Source organism: Dysidea avara, chromosome 6 (assembly GCF_963678975.1).
Source record: "Dysidea avara chromosome 6, odDysAvar1.4, whole genome shotgun sequence".
Lineage (NCBI taxonomy): Eukaryota > Metazoa > Porifera > Demospongiae > Dictyoceratida > Dysideidae > Dysidea > Dysidea avara.
Window position 1 is genome coordinate 27808054 of NC_089277.1, and position 18311 is coordinate 27826364.

The window sequence follows — 18311 nt, forward strand, 5'->3', positions numbered from 1 at the left end:
CTTTTATGCTCCAATTATACCCAGTTGTGCCCCATTATTCCCAAATTATATTATGCTCTTATAAAATTGTATCTTGGCTGCTCTATTAGAGTATCTACTATATCTGTGAATTCGGTGGGTCCTTTGAATTAGAGTAGGTAGTATTTGAGTACATCTTGATCTTTAGTTACTCTTCCCTTCACACAATGAGCTGAAAATGTTTGTCAGTTTCATTAAACTATCCATGAAAGATGTGAAGAATTTCAACTTTTAATAATATTATGCATGAAAATTGTAATTGTGCCTACTATGCTGCATGGCATTATGCTCAATGCCTTTACCTATCTAATCAGCACAGGTCAAGCTACCACCCACATACAGTACAGGTGTATTCATGTACCATTTGCTGTGACTGTTAACTACAGGAAACTTTGTATTATAATTATGTCAACATGGTTCTTTGTCAATCAGTGGAAATCTCATTCAGAATCATTGTATTTTAATAGATAACAGGTTGAAATGCAGAGGAAGTCCTTGATCCCAGGCTGTGTGGCTCAGGCTCTTGCCTAGACTCCAAGTTGTCTGTGGGATTTTTTTCTGTATTCAACAGTTTTAGTAACATGTTTCTGATATCCTGCTACAAGGCTTGTACTGGTTTTGAATAATTTGAATTTTACATGATTCATAATTAATTATTGAATGTGCTAATTAATCTTAATTGCTTTGAGAGTTCAGTCTAAGAGTCAAGGCATTATTAAGCTTACCTCATTCAAATACTATAATGAACCTTTGTAGAAAACTGTGTAGTAGTAATAGGTTTTTGTCATCAGAGCTTGAACTCATTTGAACACACAATATCAAAATAAAATCTGTAAGTTGCAGTAAGACCACTTCAACTAAGTGAACTTAACTGACCCTGCAGTTTCAGCACAAAATTGTTTACGTTCACCATACAAGAAGAGATAACATCAAGAAGGGATTGCAAATTACCTTATCAAGTTCAATATTAGCTGACTACTGACAGTTGCAAGTGGCACAGAAAATCATAATGTGGCTTAGCTGCCACTTTAATTTACTCGTCAAATCACCCTTAAGCTTGTAAATATTACCTACCCTACCTACCCTGTGTTTGGCCTGAGAAACAAAAGATTGAGTTGAAGTGGCTTAACTTTAGTTGCATTATCACCCTATAGACTACTAAATTCTTCATCTCCTTTATTTGAATCATATTCTCACTGTTGCAAACAAAGTATTGGAAACTAACTCTCATAGTGCAGAGCATGCTGAGTTCCATACAACCATTGACATAATGACCCATACTTTTCTGTTGGTTAATTGTTGCATGTTTCCCTAGAACATACTTACACAAACTTTATGGGTTGAGATCTTACAGGCTTACATACATACCTATATAGCTACACTTTGATCATTTTTGTATAAAAATATTAACACCATTACATATTGCTGACATGGGCTTGGGCATGTCTACTGATGCTTGGGCATGATCATTCAGGATTACTCTATATATGCCTGTGGCCAATTAACAAGTTTATTGTGATTATTATTCAGATATCTTTTTGTTATGGATGCCAGCAAGAGTTCATGAACTCTTGATGCCAGTCATGATGCCATTCACTTCTTTGTGTGTGTGTGCGTGTGTGTACTTGTGTGTGATTCATCTCCACCCTTCTATCAACTTGGGTACTGGCCGCCTGTATATAACCTATTGGGCACTCAAATTGGTAAAGGAGTTTATCTGCGTAGGTTCTTTGTTTGAATAGTAGACCTTTTTTGCGTTTTGTGTGGTACGTAGGCATGGGAAGTATTCAAGAGGGGGCATCTTCAGAAGCTTCCTTAATTGATTTTTCTTGCTATACAATACATGACCACTAACCTGCATTTCTTAATGCATTAAGTGAGTGTTGGTAAGATATGCTATTCAGAAACACCCTTAGAAATAATAATTATAATCATCACCAAGTGGGAGGGAGGTAAAAATAATTATCTAGACTATGGCTGTGTGACTGGAAGTGTTGTATGTTGGGGAATCTGCAAACTAGGAATTAGCGTGTCAAAGATTTGTGGCTAGCTTGATGAAGTTAGTATAATTACTTCTGTGGAATTCTTCAGTGGCTACTTTGAGAGTATTGTTAGGCCTGTTTAAGCACGAAAATACTAGGCTTGTTTTAACATGAAGTGTGTTTAAACAGGCCCAACAATCAATACCTTCAACCAGATAAACAGGATTAGAATTCCATCAAACTTGTTCAAACATGCTCAACTGTTTAGATCCTATAAAAGAAAGGCACTGTGTACTAGCCATCATTTCAACCAGTTGTCAGAAGAATAAACTAAACCATGTACCACAAGGAAGCTAAAAGCCCTGTTGTGTCGAAACTTGGACAATCAGTTAGGAACATCAGCACCAGATTTAGTTGTGGGGGAAAGTTCGAGTTACCACCAAATGGAACTGTATTGATGAACTACAAGACAAACCCTGGTACTAAAGATGATTCTTGTGCATTAACTGGCTTAGTGGCAGCTAAGGAGACTAGAGTGTTGTGGGACTCTGTAGAATTTCCTGCTGCGAGTGAAGCTGCTATAAGGAAGCTACTTGATGCTTGTTCAGTTGCTAGTTTTGGATTCAAGGACAAGAATGTCACTGACAAAAGCTACCGCGATGCGTTATGCCTTGATCCACTTAGTTTCTTGACAACATTTCAACTTTGTGGCACTCCGATTATGAAACAGATTGAGTCAATTGTTCCCAACTGTAGTGGCTTACAGGCTGAATTATACAAATTAAACGTCTATCCTCCTGGAGGCTTTTTCAAACCTCATGTTGACACACCTCAGTCAGGACAGATGTTTGGAAGTCTTGTGGTTTGCTTACCAACTCAGTTTAGTGGTGGAGAATTAGTTGTGCGTCATCAAAACGAGGAGATAAAATATGACTGGTCTTCTACCGCCTCTACTCCATCTACCAGTTTGTGCTGGGCAATGTTTTTCAGTGATATTGAACATGAGGTCCTACCGGTAATTGAAGGATACAGGGTGACTCTGACCTACAATCTACGCTACTGCAACAACCCAACATCATCAGCAATTCACGTCAAGGATAATCCTTTCAGCCAGCTGGTGCTATCAGTTACTATGGAAACCAGGAGACGATGTTCTTATCATACAAAGCTGGATCCATTTTGATTGGAATCCCAAAGTGGAGTGAATCTCGTATACAGATATCAGAACAAGGGGGTTCTGTAGCAGATGACAATGTTGAAAGCTGCTTTGAAGAAGTGGATCATCAGCGTGGTGGGAGTTGGATTTTTGGATTTGGACGACTAAATGGGTACTAAATCCATGTCAGTTATTAACCTGGCCTGCTGGACTTGTTAATCTTAGCTGTAAATAAATTATTGCTGTTATAGTAGATTATGATTCGCATAATTTTTATTGATTTTGGCATTATTAATATTCAATAATATTGTTGTATAGTAAAATTAATATACCTTAAGGTGACTTAATTTACCAACTATGTTTTTTTTTGCTAAATTTAGTACTTGATAAACCTGAAAAAGGTATGGATAATTAATCACAAATTCATAAGTTGCTAAATTTTAATGCACCAATTTTACCAATATACAAAATCGCTACTTTTAGTCACCTTAAGGTATACAGATAATTATTCTAGATCTATTCTGGTACTGAGATGTGATGGGGTGCATTATATAGTTTGTACCCCTCCCCCCACGTTGTAACGATCATACAGTGAGAGTGGGTATAATTTTAAAATAGTGCATTTTAATTTGCGCTAATAAAATCAGCCAAGACCAGTCATTTTAATCTTTAGCAGCTATATATGAATTAGTGTTTATAAATTTACATTCTTAAATTACTCTTGTACAATGCAAGTCTCACAGAATTTTAGACCCCAGACAATTCTCTATGTTAATACCCATTATTTCTGTCCTCACTATGTTCAAGGGGCAACAATAAAATAAGATAGATGGGATCTAACTATCAGTGATTTAATAACTGACATCAAGAGTTCACAAACTCTTGCTGATACATAACACAAACCTTCTTGTACTCAACAAAGAGTGGGAATACTAACTGTTGTATGTTCGCTATTCCATGTAAAACGAAAATACAGCCTTCATTAAAATACAATATTATTGCACATAACTAAAGCATAACAGTTTTAAGTGATGATAAATAATATTATAATATACAAGTTGTTCATTGACTGTTAGCAGACAGTGCTTAAGTCACTTCATCATCTTCATCATCATCTCCAGATGTATAGTCATAGCTCAGTCTTGGTGAGATGGTACAACCTTGTGAGATGAAGAAGCTGTTTAGCTTGTTAGCGGCAGCAAGAATGAGGACCAAATAAGGAGGTGAAGGATTTAGTGGTCTACTGAGATATTCAGGATGGTATTGTACTGCAACATAGTAAGGGTGATCTGTAGGGATGAGTGACTTCTAATACGCATATAACATACTGTATTTACTTGGCAAACACTGCAACATTAGTTCTAAAAATCGATGCAGTGACTGTTTGAATCAGACTGCTTGAAAAAGATGTTGAAGTTATTTTCAAAATCGACGGTTGTACCACTCAAGTGTGGCTATACTACTGAAGGTGTGGCAGTTAACCAAGTAAATAGATTGTATTCTATACAGTGAAAATTCTCATTCGTATTCTTAGACTATACTGTACCATCAATAACATTAACCAGTCTGGAATGCTAATGTTGGTGGGTGCTTAAGTACCAGTTTTGTCCTTCTGGTATAAACTAAACTTAAAAGCTGGAAAATAGTTTACTCTGGGGTAAGTATCTTCCATGCAATCATTGTAAAGGTGGAGAAAGTGTGCATGTGTTAGCCCACATGTATGTGGGTGGTTGGAAAAGGCGGATATTGCAGACACGGACACAGACATTTTTAAAACACACTTTAACACTTATACAACAGTTAGTTTTCATGCCTAACTAGTACACTACAGACTATCATACACTATATGTGACCGGATCTGCGAAAAAGTACCCTTTTCACATGCAAAATTTGACCCATTTTTTGAACTTTAAGGCTTCATAAGTTTTTGATCATGGCATATAATTGCTTGAAAAGTTCAGTGAATGTAGCTACAGTATCTGAATACGTTTTGATACTAAGAGCAAGTTAATCAGTATAAGGGGTCAAGTGTTACATGATTTTGTTTGCTGGTATGTCAAATGTGTGGAAAAGGTACCTTTTCGCAAATCCGGTCACATATACTGTTGTACAAATGCTATTGCACACTCACAGAGACTCTGCTGGCACATCCCAACTTAGCCTCGCAAGCCAGTATCTTAGTAGGTATAAGTACCTGCACCTTATACTGAAAGCTGATAGCTCCTGGATCTGGCTTATGACAGTAAACTGTATCTCTACAATTACATAACTGCATTAGATTTCTAGAGCACTTGTACAACAGTACATCATCTATAATACTTGTAGCATGCTAGCTAATCCTCCACACATGTGCTTATAAATGTATAAGCGTGCCGTGAAGATCATGTCTGGGCCTAGTACTGAAGCAAAGACTACCATACAGAACAATGTTAGGTATGAAAATTACCTATAGACTTTTTCGTTAAACTAACCAAAATATGTCACTAGTATTAATTACTTCCTTCACTTTCCCAGAGTACGATATTGCTAACCACAACTTGATGAAGCTGATTGATACCTTGAGAGTTAAAACTATCCATGGGGTGTATACACTACAAGAACTGTCTGGCACTGAGAATAGACTATGAAGGGTGCCAAGCCTGGCTTACCAACGGAAGGGTAAGAGCAGAGACAGAAGCACTGGTTGTGGAGGCACAGGATGGGGTTCTCTACACCAACCGGTACCAAGAGTCCATAATATATTATGGACTCTTGCCAGTACCAAGCGGTGATATTGAAGAATGGCACTGACCCACAGTGTCGTGTGTGCCAGGATGGTGTTGAGACAATCAGACATATCTTGACCAGTTTTGAAGCCCACACGTGGTTTCTCATCAAGGAGAGACACGATTGGGTCGGTGCTGGCTCTTGCCAGGAGTCAGTCGCTATGGCAAAAGCCGTGGTGCTGAGTGAAGATGGCACAAGAACAGTGGGAAACCAAACTTGAAGCTGGCTCAAGGCAATTAACAATATTGGATGAAGCTGAGCAACACCCACAGGTCAGGCCCCTATACTCGGACCCACAAGGATGGACTGAGGGGAGCCAGGCATGTGCTCGTAGTGCCAGCAACAATGCAACCATCAGAAAAGCTGTACCAGGGTACCATTCCATTGTGAACTGGCCAGGGATCAAGTAGTGGTGCCATAATGTGGGTGGCCGGAATGGGAGACCTGGGAAAGTTACAGGTCTGAGGATGAACCCCGCAGGCCCATAATAGAAAGTGGGGAGCCAAGAAAGACTGACAGAGAAGGAAGTTAAGATTGCTGCTGGGTGGGATGGCCAGCAGGACCTCGATCACTGCAAGGAACATGCTGTATTGGCACCATGAAGGGTAGGGAAACTCCCTAAAGAAGGCTAGGCCAGGCGATGGGAAACCATTCCCATTTGCAAAATTTAAAGTAAAAGTCATAACAAGGTTTCTGTAGGCAAACTCACGGTAGGATCATTAACTAATCTGCTGTCTGGAGAAGATATGAAGTAATTGGCCACTAGGTAAAAGCATATCAAGATCACTGATTGATTTGATTTGGCTGGGGCACTGTTGCCCATTATCAGACCCATTAGTGTTCAACCCAGAAGATAAGAAAGAGATCAACTCCTGTGCAGAAAAAGGATGCTAAGGATGGGAAATATGATACCACAAGTATCGATACAATACTATTTCTACAGGATATCAATAGTTAAGACCTAATAGGTTAATTCCCCAAGTGTTTTAAAATGGTGGTTCGTACATGTGGTCAAATCAGGTAAGTTAGTGGAAATTAAATGAAGTGCGAGGGTTCCGTGTTGTAACTTGTGGTAACACCACTAACTCTGGAATTGGTGCTCTTTAGTATTGTCCACCAAAGAGATGCAGAAAGACCACACTGCTGAGAATATTGCAGGTGAGCTTAAGAAAGTCACCGGTGAGTGGAAAAGATTGTTATTAATGCATAATGGCATTTATATACTTGAGCTTGCTCACCCTTAAAGGATGCAGAGAAGGAGCCAACAAGTACTCTAGAGGGTGTGGAGGTAGGAATAACAACAAGCACATCCAATACCCCTGACAATGTACAGGGTACTTGTAGAAACAGCACAATTTTGGGAACTCCTGTGAGATGACACAGAGAAGACCCGTGATTTGACTAAAGGGATCAGCTCTAGTTTTGAGAGTACAGGAAATCCAGGTAAACGATGTTGAATATATTGAAAGTGGCTATCATTTGCCCTTAAAGTTTACTATCCCTTCCTCATACCCGCCATAATCATCACTCAGTGGAGTCTCATGAAAACCTCGTGGATAAAGCAATAGGCAGCCTTAAAAAAAAATCAGGGTTGATGTGTAGCCACATGCTTGTACAGTAGCCCTCTCTGTTGTATCCAATGCTACAGGAAAGTTGTGTCTGGCATTAAACTTGAGGACACAATAATTTCTATTGCCACTAGCCTTAGGTTTAGTTTCCAGACTTACGAACCACAACTAATATACTGTACTCAATGGTAGAACCTCATGGTACTAAATACTTAGCCTGAATAGAGGCCCTGGCAGAGACAGACTTTTGTGTTGAAAGAATTAAGGCCGGCATTCCAGTCAGATGCCAGTTCTACAGGGTTTGGAGTGTATACAGTGGAACATGGTAATCTAGTTGCCAATGGGCAGTGGTCTACTTAAGAGTTCTACATGGTGAGAGATGTGAGCAGTAAATCTGGCCTTAAAGAAAAGCTTGCAAATGAACAAGTCTGCAGGTTTACAGACAACCAGAATGTAGTTCGAATTGTTCAGCTGAAGTTTTAGACATATTTTCTGTATGTGCCAATAATAAAATCAGACTGGAGCCTGAATGGATTCCTAGAGAGCAGAATGAATTAGCCGATTATTACAGCTGTATTGTAGACTATGATGATTATTCTAGGCTGTACATGTTTAACCCACCATCCATATTTGCCTGGCTAGATGAGATTTGGGGTCCATACAGTATCGATAGATTTTATAACCGAGTAAACACTCAACTGGAAAGAATTAACAAAAGATTTTGGGCCCTGGGTTATACAGCTGTGAATTCATTCACTTGTAACTGGAGCACAGTAAACAACTGGCTGTCAGTTTGATCCCTAGAGTGATTAGACATGTGCAAGCATCAGGAGCTAAAGGCACCTTCTCTGGCCCTTATTGTTTCTCAGCAGTACCGAGCCAACAGACTTTATCCTAGAGTGCTTTGAATTATCCTGTGGTGATGGGCTGGAAGCATGTGTATTCAAATAAATAGATAGTCATAAAATAATATGCAATTAGATATTGTTATCGTACCGATTTTCAATATTGTAAGTGCAAATTTGAAATGCAAGTCTATGTCTGAGAAACAAAGGCTACATAAACATTTTAGAAGTAATCTATGCCATGTGTATGATACAGGTTGACATACAGTTTGCATTGGGTGTGTTTCAATACAATGTCAGTGGAAGATAAACTCAAGCTTCTTATGCAAGAAGTACGCCAGTTCAGACAAGAAGTAGAGGAAAAGCTTGAATCCTCATTGGTGGGAGTGAAACAAGAGGTGAATGCTGTCCAGGAGAAGATGTCACAAGACGCAGCCAGGAAGATTGGAAACACCAGTTACCAGTTCTGCAAAAAAAGGGCACAAATACCAGTACAACTTGAACTGTGGTGTTGAAGAAGCAATCAATTCTGGCTTGGCAAAAGTGAAGCTGTCAGCTTCCAAGGAGAAAAAAGCGCAGAAGAAGGTGGAGTCAAGTCTGGAGAAGGTATGAACTAGGCAAAAGCATCACTGATTGAACTTATTTGACAGGGGCACTGTTGCCCATTATCAGACCCATTGGTGTTCAGTCCTGAAGATGAGAAAGAGATCAACTCCTGTGCCAAAAAGGATTCTAAGGATGGGCAATACAATACAATACCACAAGTATTGATACAATACTATTTCTAAAAGATATCAATAGTTTAGACCTACTAGGTTAATTCCCAATACTGATCAAGTGTTGTAAAATGGCAGTTCGTACATTAATTTTTTTATAGAAAAGTTAGTGGAAATAAAGCGAAGTGTAAGGGTTCAGTGTTGTAACTTGTGGTAACACCACTAACTTTGGAATCTGTGTTCTTTAGTATTGTCCACCAAAAAGATGCAGAAAGACCACACTGCTTAGAATATTGCAGACGAACTTAAGAAAGTCACCGATGAGTGGAAAAGAAGATTCTTAATGCATAATGGCATTTATATACTTTTGAGTTTGCTCACCCTTAAAGGATACTAAGAAGGATTCAGAGAAGGGGCCAACAAGTACTCCAGAGGATGGAGGTGGGAATAGCAACAAGCGCATCTAGTTGGTATGATTTCTCAGGGCCCAGTAGTGGCTAGTGTGGTGACAGGAGAGACCTATGGGTCTTCCCCACCTGCTATGGTACCTCAGAGGCCTGGAGGTGTTAGGCAGCTTAAAAAAATAACCCGTTGTATGATCAGGGTTGATGTGTAGCCACATGCTTGTAGCCCTCTCTCTGTTGTATCCAATGCTGCAGGAAAGTTGTGTCTGGCATTAACCTTGAGGGCACAATAATTTCTATTGCCACTAGCACTAGGTTTGGTTTCCAGACTTACGTATGACCCACAGCTAATAATATGCTGTACTCAATGGTAGAACCTCATGGTAATAAATGCTTAGCCTGAATAGAGGCCCTGGCAGAGACAGATTTTTGGGTTGAAAGAATTAAGGCCCAACCCATCAGCATTCCAGTCAGATACCAGTTTACAGGGTTTGGAGTGTATACAGTGGAACATGGTAATCTAGTTGCCAATAGGCAGTGGTCTACTGAGAAAGCAGCACTGAATTCTACATGGCAAGAGATGTGAGCAGTCAATCTAGTCTTAAAGTCGTTCCAAGAAAAGCTTGCAAATGAGTGAGTCTGCTGGTTTACAGACAACCAAAATGTATTTCACATTTTTCAGCTTTGCGAGCTGAAGCTTTAGAAATATTTTCTATGTTTGTCAATAATAAAATCAAACTGAAGTACATTAAAACTACACACATGTTTTAATCAATTTGGTACATATTTACTGAAACAAAGCTCAAATCAATAAAACCTATACACCACCAGATTATCCTGTTCATTGGGAATAAGAAAATATTTGGTATATTACTAATAGAGGTAGAGGTGTACCGATATGGGTTTTTGGCATGTACCGATATCCGATATTGGTGCCACCAAAAGAGGCCGATAACCGATAGTCGATCCGATATTTGCATTATAGTTAAAAGTGTACATTTACCTACCCTACAACAACATGTGCATGTATTCACTGCTATACTCTGCCTGTGGTGGTACACAATCCAGACAATTGGGCACCCACAAACATTTTTATGTATACTCCCATGAAGCCTTATACGGATATTTCTGCATTCTAATGGTTTGTGAGAAAGCTGGTACTGTGACAGCAAGTTTCCTTGGTTATCCTGTGACCCTTCTTTTTATTACAAGGTAGCTACTCTATAACTGCTTCATTTATAAAGACTGTGTCTGTGATAAGCTTTCCAGCAACAGACAGTAGAATCGCGTGTATTTATATGGCTTCTTGTAGTGTAGCGCTTGTTTCAGAGTGAACAATAAGCCACTGGCACTAAAGAGCCACATGAATAATGTAGAAAACCAATGCACAATCCGTTTATGTACAAACTATTGCTACTGTATAAATATGGGTAGCGATATCGGTCCTCCTGCTGTTCTGTACCGATACCGATATTGGTAAAAATTGCCATATTGGTGGCCGATATTATAGCCGATCCGATTATCGGTACACCTCTAAATAGAGGATATGAACTTGTCACGGCTTTACATCATAGCAATTCATGATTATTGTACAATTCTGAACAACAAGAGCACTTTATGAGGACATTAGACAACTAACGTAATGTGGAGTCCTATGTCTTGAATAACGTTTTCCTCTTCCTAAGTCTCATTGTTCCACCCAAGTTACCAGGATTGTGTTCTGGCATCTCAATAACCTGATAGTAACAGAGTGTATGATGGAGTAACACATTACATACATACATACTGTATATGTATTCACCGATGATCACATACATTAGAGTGAAACCTGTTAGCTGTTCAATTGAAGGCCTTACCACAATAATTTCATGGACTCTCTAATTATGACTAGGTAGGAAGGTAGGAAATAAAATAAGAATTTATTGAAATGACAATTGACTAGAGTACAGGTCTATATACAATATGATCGTTCTATTAGAGCAATCTCCAAATTTAAGTTTGATTAGATATTTTCAAGTTTCTTTTGCAGTGCTTTATATTTACCATTTTCCATTAAATATTTTCATAATGGTTGCAACCTATTAGAAGTGTTTTGAGTCATACTGTAAGACATGTAAAGGCTTAGTTGTTATACCTAACCAACCAATACTGCTAATGTGCCATAAAGGTGTTGTGAGGCTGGTTCTGGTCAATATAATTATTTTTGAAGTTAAAATGGAAAAGTATGCTTTATTACTGTAATGTGCCAAAGTGTGTTGCATTTTCCCTTGTATGGTAATAAACACACTTTGTGTGAATGTGACACAATCATAAACACGACCCACAAATGTTTGTACACTGTAATTCCACGACAATAATCACATAAGATTCAGTTTTAAATTATTCACTATAAACTGTCCATCATTGTAAGTCCAGCAACTTTTTGGCTAGATTCAGTGGACATTGATATTGACACCTTCAACTTTGTCGTATTGAAGACCACACTAGCGAACAACAATCAAATCGATTGTATGCTTCACGGATGTGGCGGGTCAGTGTTTTGGCAAATTTAAATAAACGTAAATCATGTGATTTCTTAAAATTAAGAGTGCTAATATGGTGGTAGACTCTTAAATATTGTGCAGTAGCCATGCAAGGGGAGGAAATGGAGCTTCTTAACTATATTTCAGAAGGACTTTAGCACCTAAAGCAGCAAATATCGAGATACTCTTAAAAATCAGTTGTATAAACTCTAATAAAACAGTCAGTTGTAGCTGAAACGATTACAGCTTTATTTATTACTAGAGGGCAAACATTCGATGAAACATATGATTAATTTGGTATAACCTTAGATAGCTGTACAAACTGTCCATTATTCATGTAACCGTAGCTGGACTTTCCCAGTCAGTCTCCTCCCATCTGGATCTGACGGATCACAAATCGAGTGATAACTCGGCATTAATTGCTACAAAATAACCTTCTGCTAATCACGAGTACGCAGTTTTCTCACTACCATGGTGGCATTCATAAACTGTATTAATCACTTCTTGATTGCAACTCTGGATTCATACGTTAAAGCATCACATATGCTAGTGCACTACAGAAAATATAACACTTGGGTGTGGTCTTGAGTCAAAATATAGAACATGGGTTTGTCTCATGCTGCATTTGTCTTGCAAACACACACCCTTATTTTCTGCATTTTCCTTGCCACTGTTCTTTAACTAGTAAACTAGTATGATATAGTATAGCCAAAATAATCTAGTGACAAAGAACAGTTATGTAGTTGCTGTTAGTGTTGATATGGTACGTACAACGATGCACGTCTCACATAATATATTTCTACAGCTTACCGAGGTAAGTAATTCTCTTTGTTCTGGCCCACTCTGCTGCTGCTATTTTCCCATCAGTTCCTCTGGATCCAAATCCTCCTGGCACCAATACTCCTCTGTAATAGTAATCCCATCCAAAAACAGCTTATAGCTGTAAAAAAGTGTGCGTCCAAGTAAAGCAGAGTTAACTGCGACAAAAAGTAATGATATCATAATGCGGCCATGTACGAGGTGTGCAAGTTGTAAAATTCATATTAGCTAATCAGATAATACAATGTTATTGTTAAAGTGTTAATGAGAACTATGTGCTGCTAGTTTATAAGTGTGTGAGCATCTTCATAAATGCCACACAAATTTAATTCTCAATAAAACAATGTGTATAGATTCTCTGATAGCAATAAATAGTTTGAGTTTGGCCACCTTTCCTTTGTTCGTAGCATTGCCGTATACAGGAAAGGCGGCCAAACTCAAACTATTTATTGCTATCAGAGAATCTATACACATTGCTTTATTGAGAATTAAATTTGTGTGGCATTTATGAAGATGCCCACACACTTATAAACTAGCAGCACATAGTTCTCATTAACACTTTAACAATAACATTGTATTATCTGATTAGCTAATATGAATTTTACAACTTGCACACCTCGTACATGGCCGCATTATGATATCATTACTTTTTGTCGCAGTTAACTCAGCTTTACTTGGACGCGCACTTTTTTACAGCTATAAGCTGTTTTTGGATAGGATTTCAATACTTTTTGTTAGAATAAGCAATGCACTGTTGATAACAGTACGTGAGTTTCCATGGTTTTGACAGAAACCCCAGATTACAGTGACAGAATATTAAAATATAACTGTAATTTTAGTGGCCAGGGCCGCCCACATGGGGGGGTATTTTCCCCCTGCCCCACCCCAAAAGGGGCCCTGTTTAAAGAAAGATCGATATACTCTAATAGAGCAGTCAGGATCTAGACCCTTCCTTGCCCCTGGGCCCCTCTTTAACTCTTTTCCCTGGGCCCCCTAATTTCTCTGGGCTGCCCTGTTAGTGGTATGCAACTGCAGTCAACTAACACCCATTTTAACTACTAAACCCTTAATAACACTTTGCCTTTCATCTTGTACTGCATTAAAACGACTATTAGAGCAGTCACAAAATAGCTGTAACACTGCAATCAATATTTAGCATAGTTACAACTTCTGCTTAGCATTGGATTGTACAGTTTAAATTACTAGCTACTTACACACTTTACAATATAAAAATATGGCACTTGTAGAAATGTGACTGTTCTATTAGAGTATCTTGATCTACTTCAAGCATTGACTAATTCAAGTGAAGAAGCTACGCCCCTGCCAAGAGATCTTGTGAAATGAAATGAGAATAGTAAAGAAAAGGCAAGTATGTACAGAGACAATAGAGGGGCGCGTAATTATGTCCTGTTGTAAATAAACGCCTTTAAAATTTATATTACTACTAAATAAGTGCACCAGAATAGGCTTGTGAGGCTGTTGTCTCCAAGGTTGTCTCATTACTTGTCTTTTCGTGTTGAAGGGATTTAGTCACAATTGGTGAGTTTAATTATACATGTATTTGTGTTGTAAAACTTAATTGTAAAAAGGCGATTAACACATATCATGATAAACATGTACGGTATTTGTCACAATAGAGTCTCTCACGATTATTAGACATTGGACCAGGGTAAAAAATTTACTGCTATATTTAGAGGTTGTAGCGTTTGTATATCTTAGTATCTTAATAAATAATCCTCCACGATCACTAATCACTAATAGTACAGTGAAAGCTGGTCATTATTCAGGCCGTAGGGACAAAAATTTTCTGACCTATATAGCTTTTTAAAGAGGTGGCTGCATTTTGCGCCTTAAAAAAGGTAAGAAGCATACTGTTCTAACTGGCTATAGAGATGGATTTAGTGTGTGACAACGTATGAGACAGTGAGTGCTGGCAGCAAGGGGGCAGCCAATCTGTTAGAGCACCAAAGGCACTGCTTCAGACTTAGGCAGTTGGCTGTCAGCCCAAAGTGTAAAAAGTTTCACTATTGGTCCTTATAAGCTCCTGATGAAGAAAGTGATGAAGTCATTATCCATAGGATATATTTTTCACATAACACAGCATTCCAGTGGTTTAGTGGTGACCACAACACTGCCTGAGTTAAACTGTGGTGAGATTTGAGACTACCGGAAGCCCTGGAATGCCTTCAACACATGAAATACCAAATATCTAATGCCTGGCTTTCATCCACAGTGGACCTGTTTTGGTGGCCACTTGTACAGAAGGGAAACAGCTGCCACACAGTCTTTCGAGCGAGCAGCTAGTTTCCACACCCCTTAATTATCAATTTGTAAAATCTTGAGCAAAATTGTGTGTACAAGCAAGTGCGATGTTGTGCATTGGCAGTGCTGTGTATATGGTTGCTGCCTAGCAGTGACACATCACGAGTATTGAAGTCACAATGTGTTACTGTATCATCCATCTCTGAATGTGTCATTTTGTGTAGAGAGCAATCTTCCACAAGTGACCTGCAGGTTTCAGTGTATATTGTTAACCATTAATATTGTTCACCATTGTGAACTGTATGTACAGTGAAACCTCACTTAGCGGCCACCTCTTTAATAAGACCACCTCATTATATTGGCCACCTCTAGTAGATCCCAAATATAGCTAAGCAGTACTTTATGACCTCATTCATAAGGCCACCTTGTTATTCAGGCCAAATTTTTGGTTCCACAGCTGGCCATATTAATGAGGTTTCATTGTACTTATGTGAATTTTTATTTTTCGTAACTTTTCTTCAGGTTTACTGATGGGCACTATGAAGCATTGTTGACTGGTCTGTATATAATGTGGTGACTTGAAATGCTAAAACAGTACGTAGCATGTCTTGTATGTACATGTAATGTGTTGTAATGTGTCCACACATCCACACATCTTAGAAATAAATATAAATGTATTCTCTATACTCAGTTCCATTGTGCCACTGGGTCATAAGTGGGTTGAGTATGGATCATCCAGGACATTTGGGTCACATTTTGTCCTGGCCAAGTGGATCTCATCCACTGACAGAATATACAGATCAGATCATGTGTATAAATTACGGTGGAACTTGTTTATTGCCACCTTCACTCAATAAGCAGGTAACAGTGTATAAATTCTCAATTGGAATTGGCTTTTCAAGAGAGGTTGTCTTTCTAAACTGGTGGCCATTAAGACAGGTTGTACTGATAGAGTGTACATACTAGAGATGCAGCAATATCCTCCACTTAGTGTTAGTGATGCAATGGAGACTATGTATTGTTGCATTTAAATACTATGCTATTATATTGCGACTCTAGCACGTATTTATAACAGGAATGTTTGTTAACTGTTTAGACATACTGGAGCCACACCCACTCATCTGGATTCTACAAATGGAGTCATACCAACTTGTCATCATACTTACGTGTTACTCCCATTGTGCTTGGATTGGATGAATATACATGCCGTCATGTGAGACTTGCTACCATGGCGGGCCACTGGAAAACATTTCATAGCTGTTATATTACAGTCATTATCATACAATTCTTACATTAATGTTGTGAAAAGTGTTTGGCATTCATGTGTCCTCTGTATGTTGTAATTACATGCATAATTTTTGTGTGGGGGTGCTATAAAATGTAATAATGCATGGTGACAATTGGCTAGCTACATGTGCTAATTACTCGCAGCTTGTGTCAAAATCTGATAACCGCAGTTGTATTGCGTCATTCTTTAAGCTGCGCCCTTAGAGGGACAAATTACGTCACGGTGGGGGCGACTAAATTTGTTAAAAACGAACGATGGTATACAGCACCATAGATTATATCTGTGGACTATAATCTATGGCAGCACACTTCTTTGTGGCTTTATGCACTGATTAACTACATGGAGCGCCAGTTCATCAATACCCAGTGACCGCAGTTGTGCTCTGCGTCATTCTTTAAATTCCGAGTAAAATTCTTAGAGAGCAAATTACGTGGGGGCGACTAAATTCACATTTCAAACTAGCCATTCTCGAAAACACATGTTTCAATCTAAACGAAACTTTTAGAACAGTTTAAAGACACATTGCCCTACATGCCAAGCGAGTATTGCGGAAAACAACAACCTGGGTTTTGTATTTGGCCTCTAGGTCGACTGAGGACGACTGAAACTTCGTTTGGTGCTGAAATTACGACTAGGATAATCATGTATGGTGAAATCGATGATGTGAATCTTGAGGCGAATGAGTGAATACTGAAGCGATAGCAGGGCAATCGATGTTTGGAATGCACAAAGGAACGCAAGGTATATACCTGCGGTTGCGTCTAACCGCATGCGATAAAAAAAGGGAAAAAATGAAACTTCCCCTTTGATGTCGGCAATCTCGATCACGAAACAATCGGCATGGATTTGCTTCACTGCTTGTGTGGCAGTTACTAGTGACACGATGAGTTCAACTCTAGAGTTTCAGAGAGATAGCGTAAGTGGCGGGTGAGTTACAGGACGGCCGAATTTGACAACATTCGTTCCTGTAAAATCCTCACGTAGTGGTCGCGTCATTTATTGTCTGCGGCGCGCGTTTCTGCTTTACTGGCCGCGCGACTCACTACCGTGAGTCTTGATGTGTTGAAACACACGCACATACACACACACTACACACACGGCGGTTCCGTACAATGTGTCATTAAATGGACTTTTCTGCTAACACTATATAGGGAAGATTTAGTGCCACCTGGCACTAAATCTTATCAGGTGGCACTAAATCTTATCTCCAATACTAATGTAGGTGATGAATAGTTCAGTCCCACTAATCATTGAGAGTAAAAATGCAGAATAACAGATAGTCTGCATAATGGATGTTTAGTGTTCCTTTGAACGACATTCTGCCAATACTATTGCAAAGAACATTTAGTGTGGCCAGCATTTAATCTGCTGTAGGAAAGATTAGTTCCTGGCATTACATCTTTCCTACATATACAGTACCTTGGGGGAGCAACAATATTTTACCCTAATTCCCAGTTCAACACGTATGTATGTAGGAAAGACTTATTGCCTTGTTGCACTAAATCTCCACTACATAGTGTAGGCAACAAAGGCCATTTAGTGACATTTTATCTGGAACCTGTTCCAGTCCACTGAATAGTAACACCTAACACTATCACACTCTGGAATTTGATATTTGATTTCATAAAAACTTGACAACTTTATTGACAACCACCAGGACCCTGTTGACCAGCTTATAGGCATCAATTCAATATGACAATATTATAGTTGTATCACATTTAGCAGGGGAATTTAAAACATTTAGTATTGTCCTGGAATTGTGGATGTGTAAATGTTACCTAATACCAATCTATATAAGGAACAGAATAATAAATACACAATAAACACACAGTTTACATGCATTTTATGGAACATGAACTACTCACAGTAACAAATCCTGTCATTAGTCATCCAGTAGCCATACAAAACTGTGAATGGTACACCAAATGACATGCTCAAATGTAACATCATCTCATCTCGTGATAG

The 18311-nt window shown here is 38.7% G+C and overlaps 2 protein-coding genes across 2 annotated transcripts in view; one reads left to right on the forward strand and one right to left on the reverse strand.

Annotated features, from left to right (window-relative positions):
- Nucleotides 1-2337: 2337 nt before the first annotated feature.
- Nucleotides 2338-3183, forward strand: LOC136259379 (uncharacterized). Its single transcript, XM_066052872.1, has one exon. It carries the CDS (start codon nucleotides 2338-2340, stop codon nucleotides 3181-3183), a length of 846 nt encoding a protein of 281 aa, XP_065908944.1.
- A 973-nt stretch (nucleotides 3184-4156) lies between these two features.
- LOC136257270 (CTP synthase 1-like) overlaps nucleotides 4157-18311 on the reverse strand; it is a 145127-nt gene continuing 130972 nt past the window's right edge. Inside the window, exon 17 of the mRNA XM_066050363.1 lies at nucleotides 4157-4445. Coding sequence (XP_065906435.1) covers nucleotides 4243-4445 — 203 coding nt within the window. The 3' untranslated portion in view covers nucleotides 4157-4242. The remainder of the gene's footprint in view (nucleotides 4446-18311) is intronic.

Excerpts from the sequence above, each read along its gene's own strand:
- LOC136259379 (XM_066052872.1), top strand. The coding sequence starts at position 2,338 with ATGTACCACAAGGAAGCTAAAAGCCCTGTTGTGTCGAAACTTGGACAA.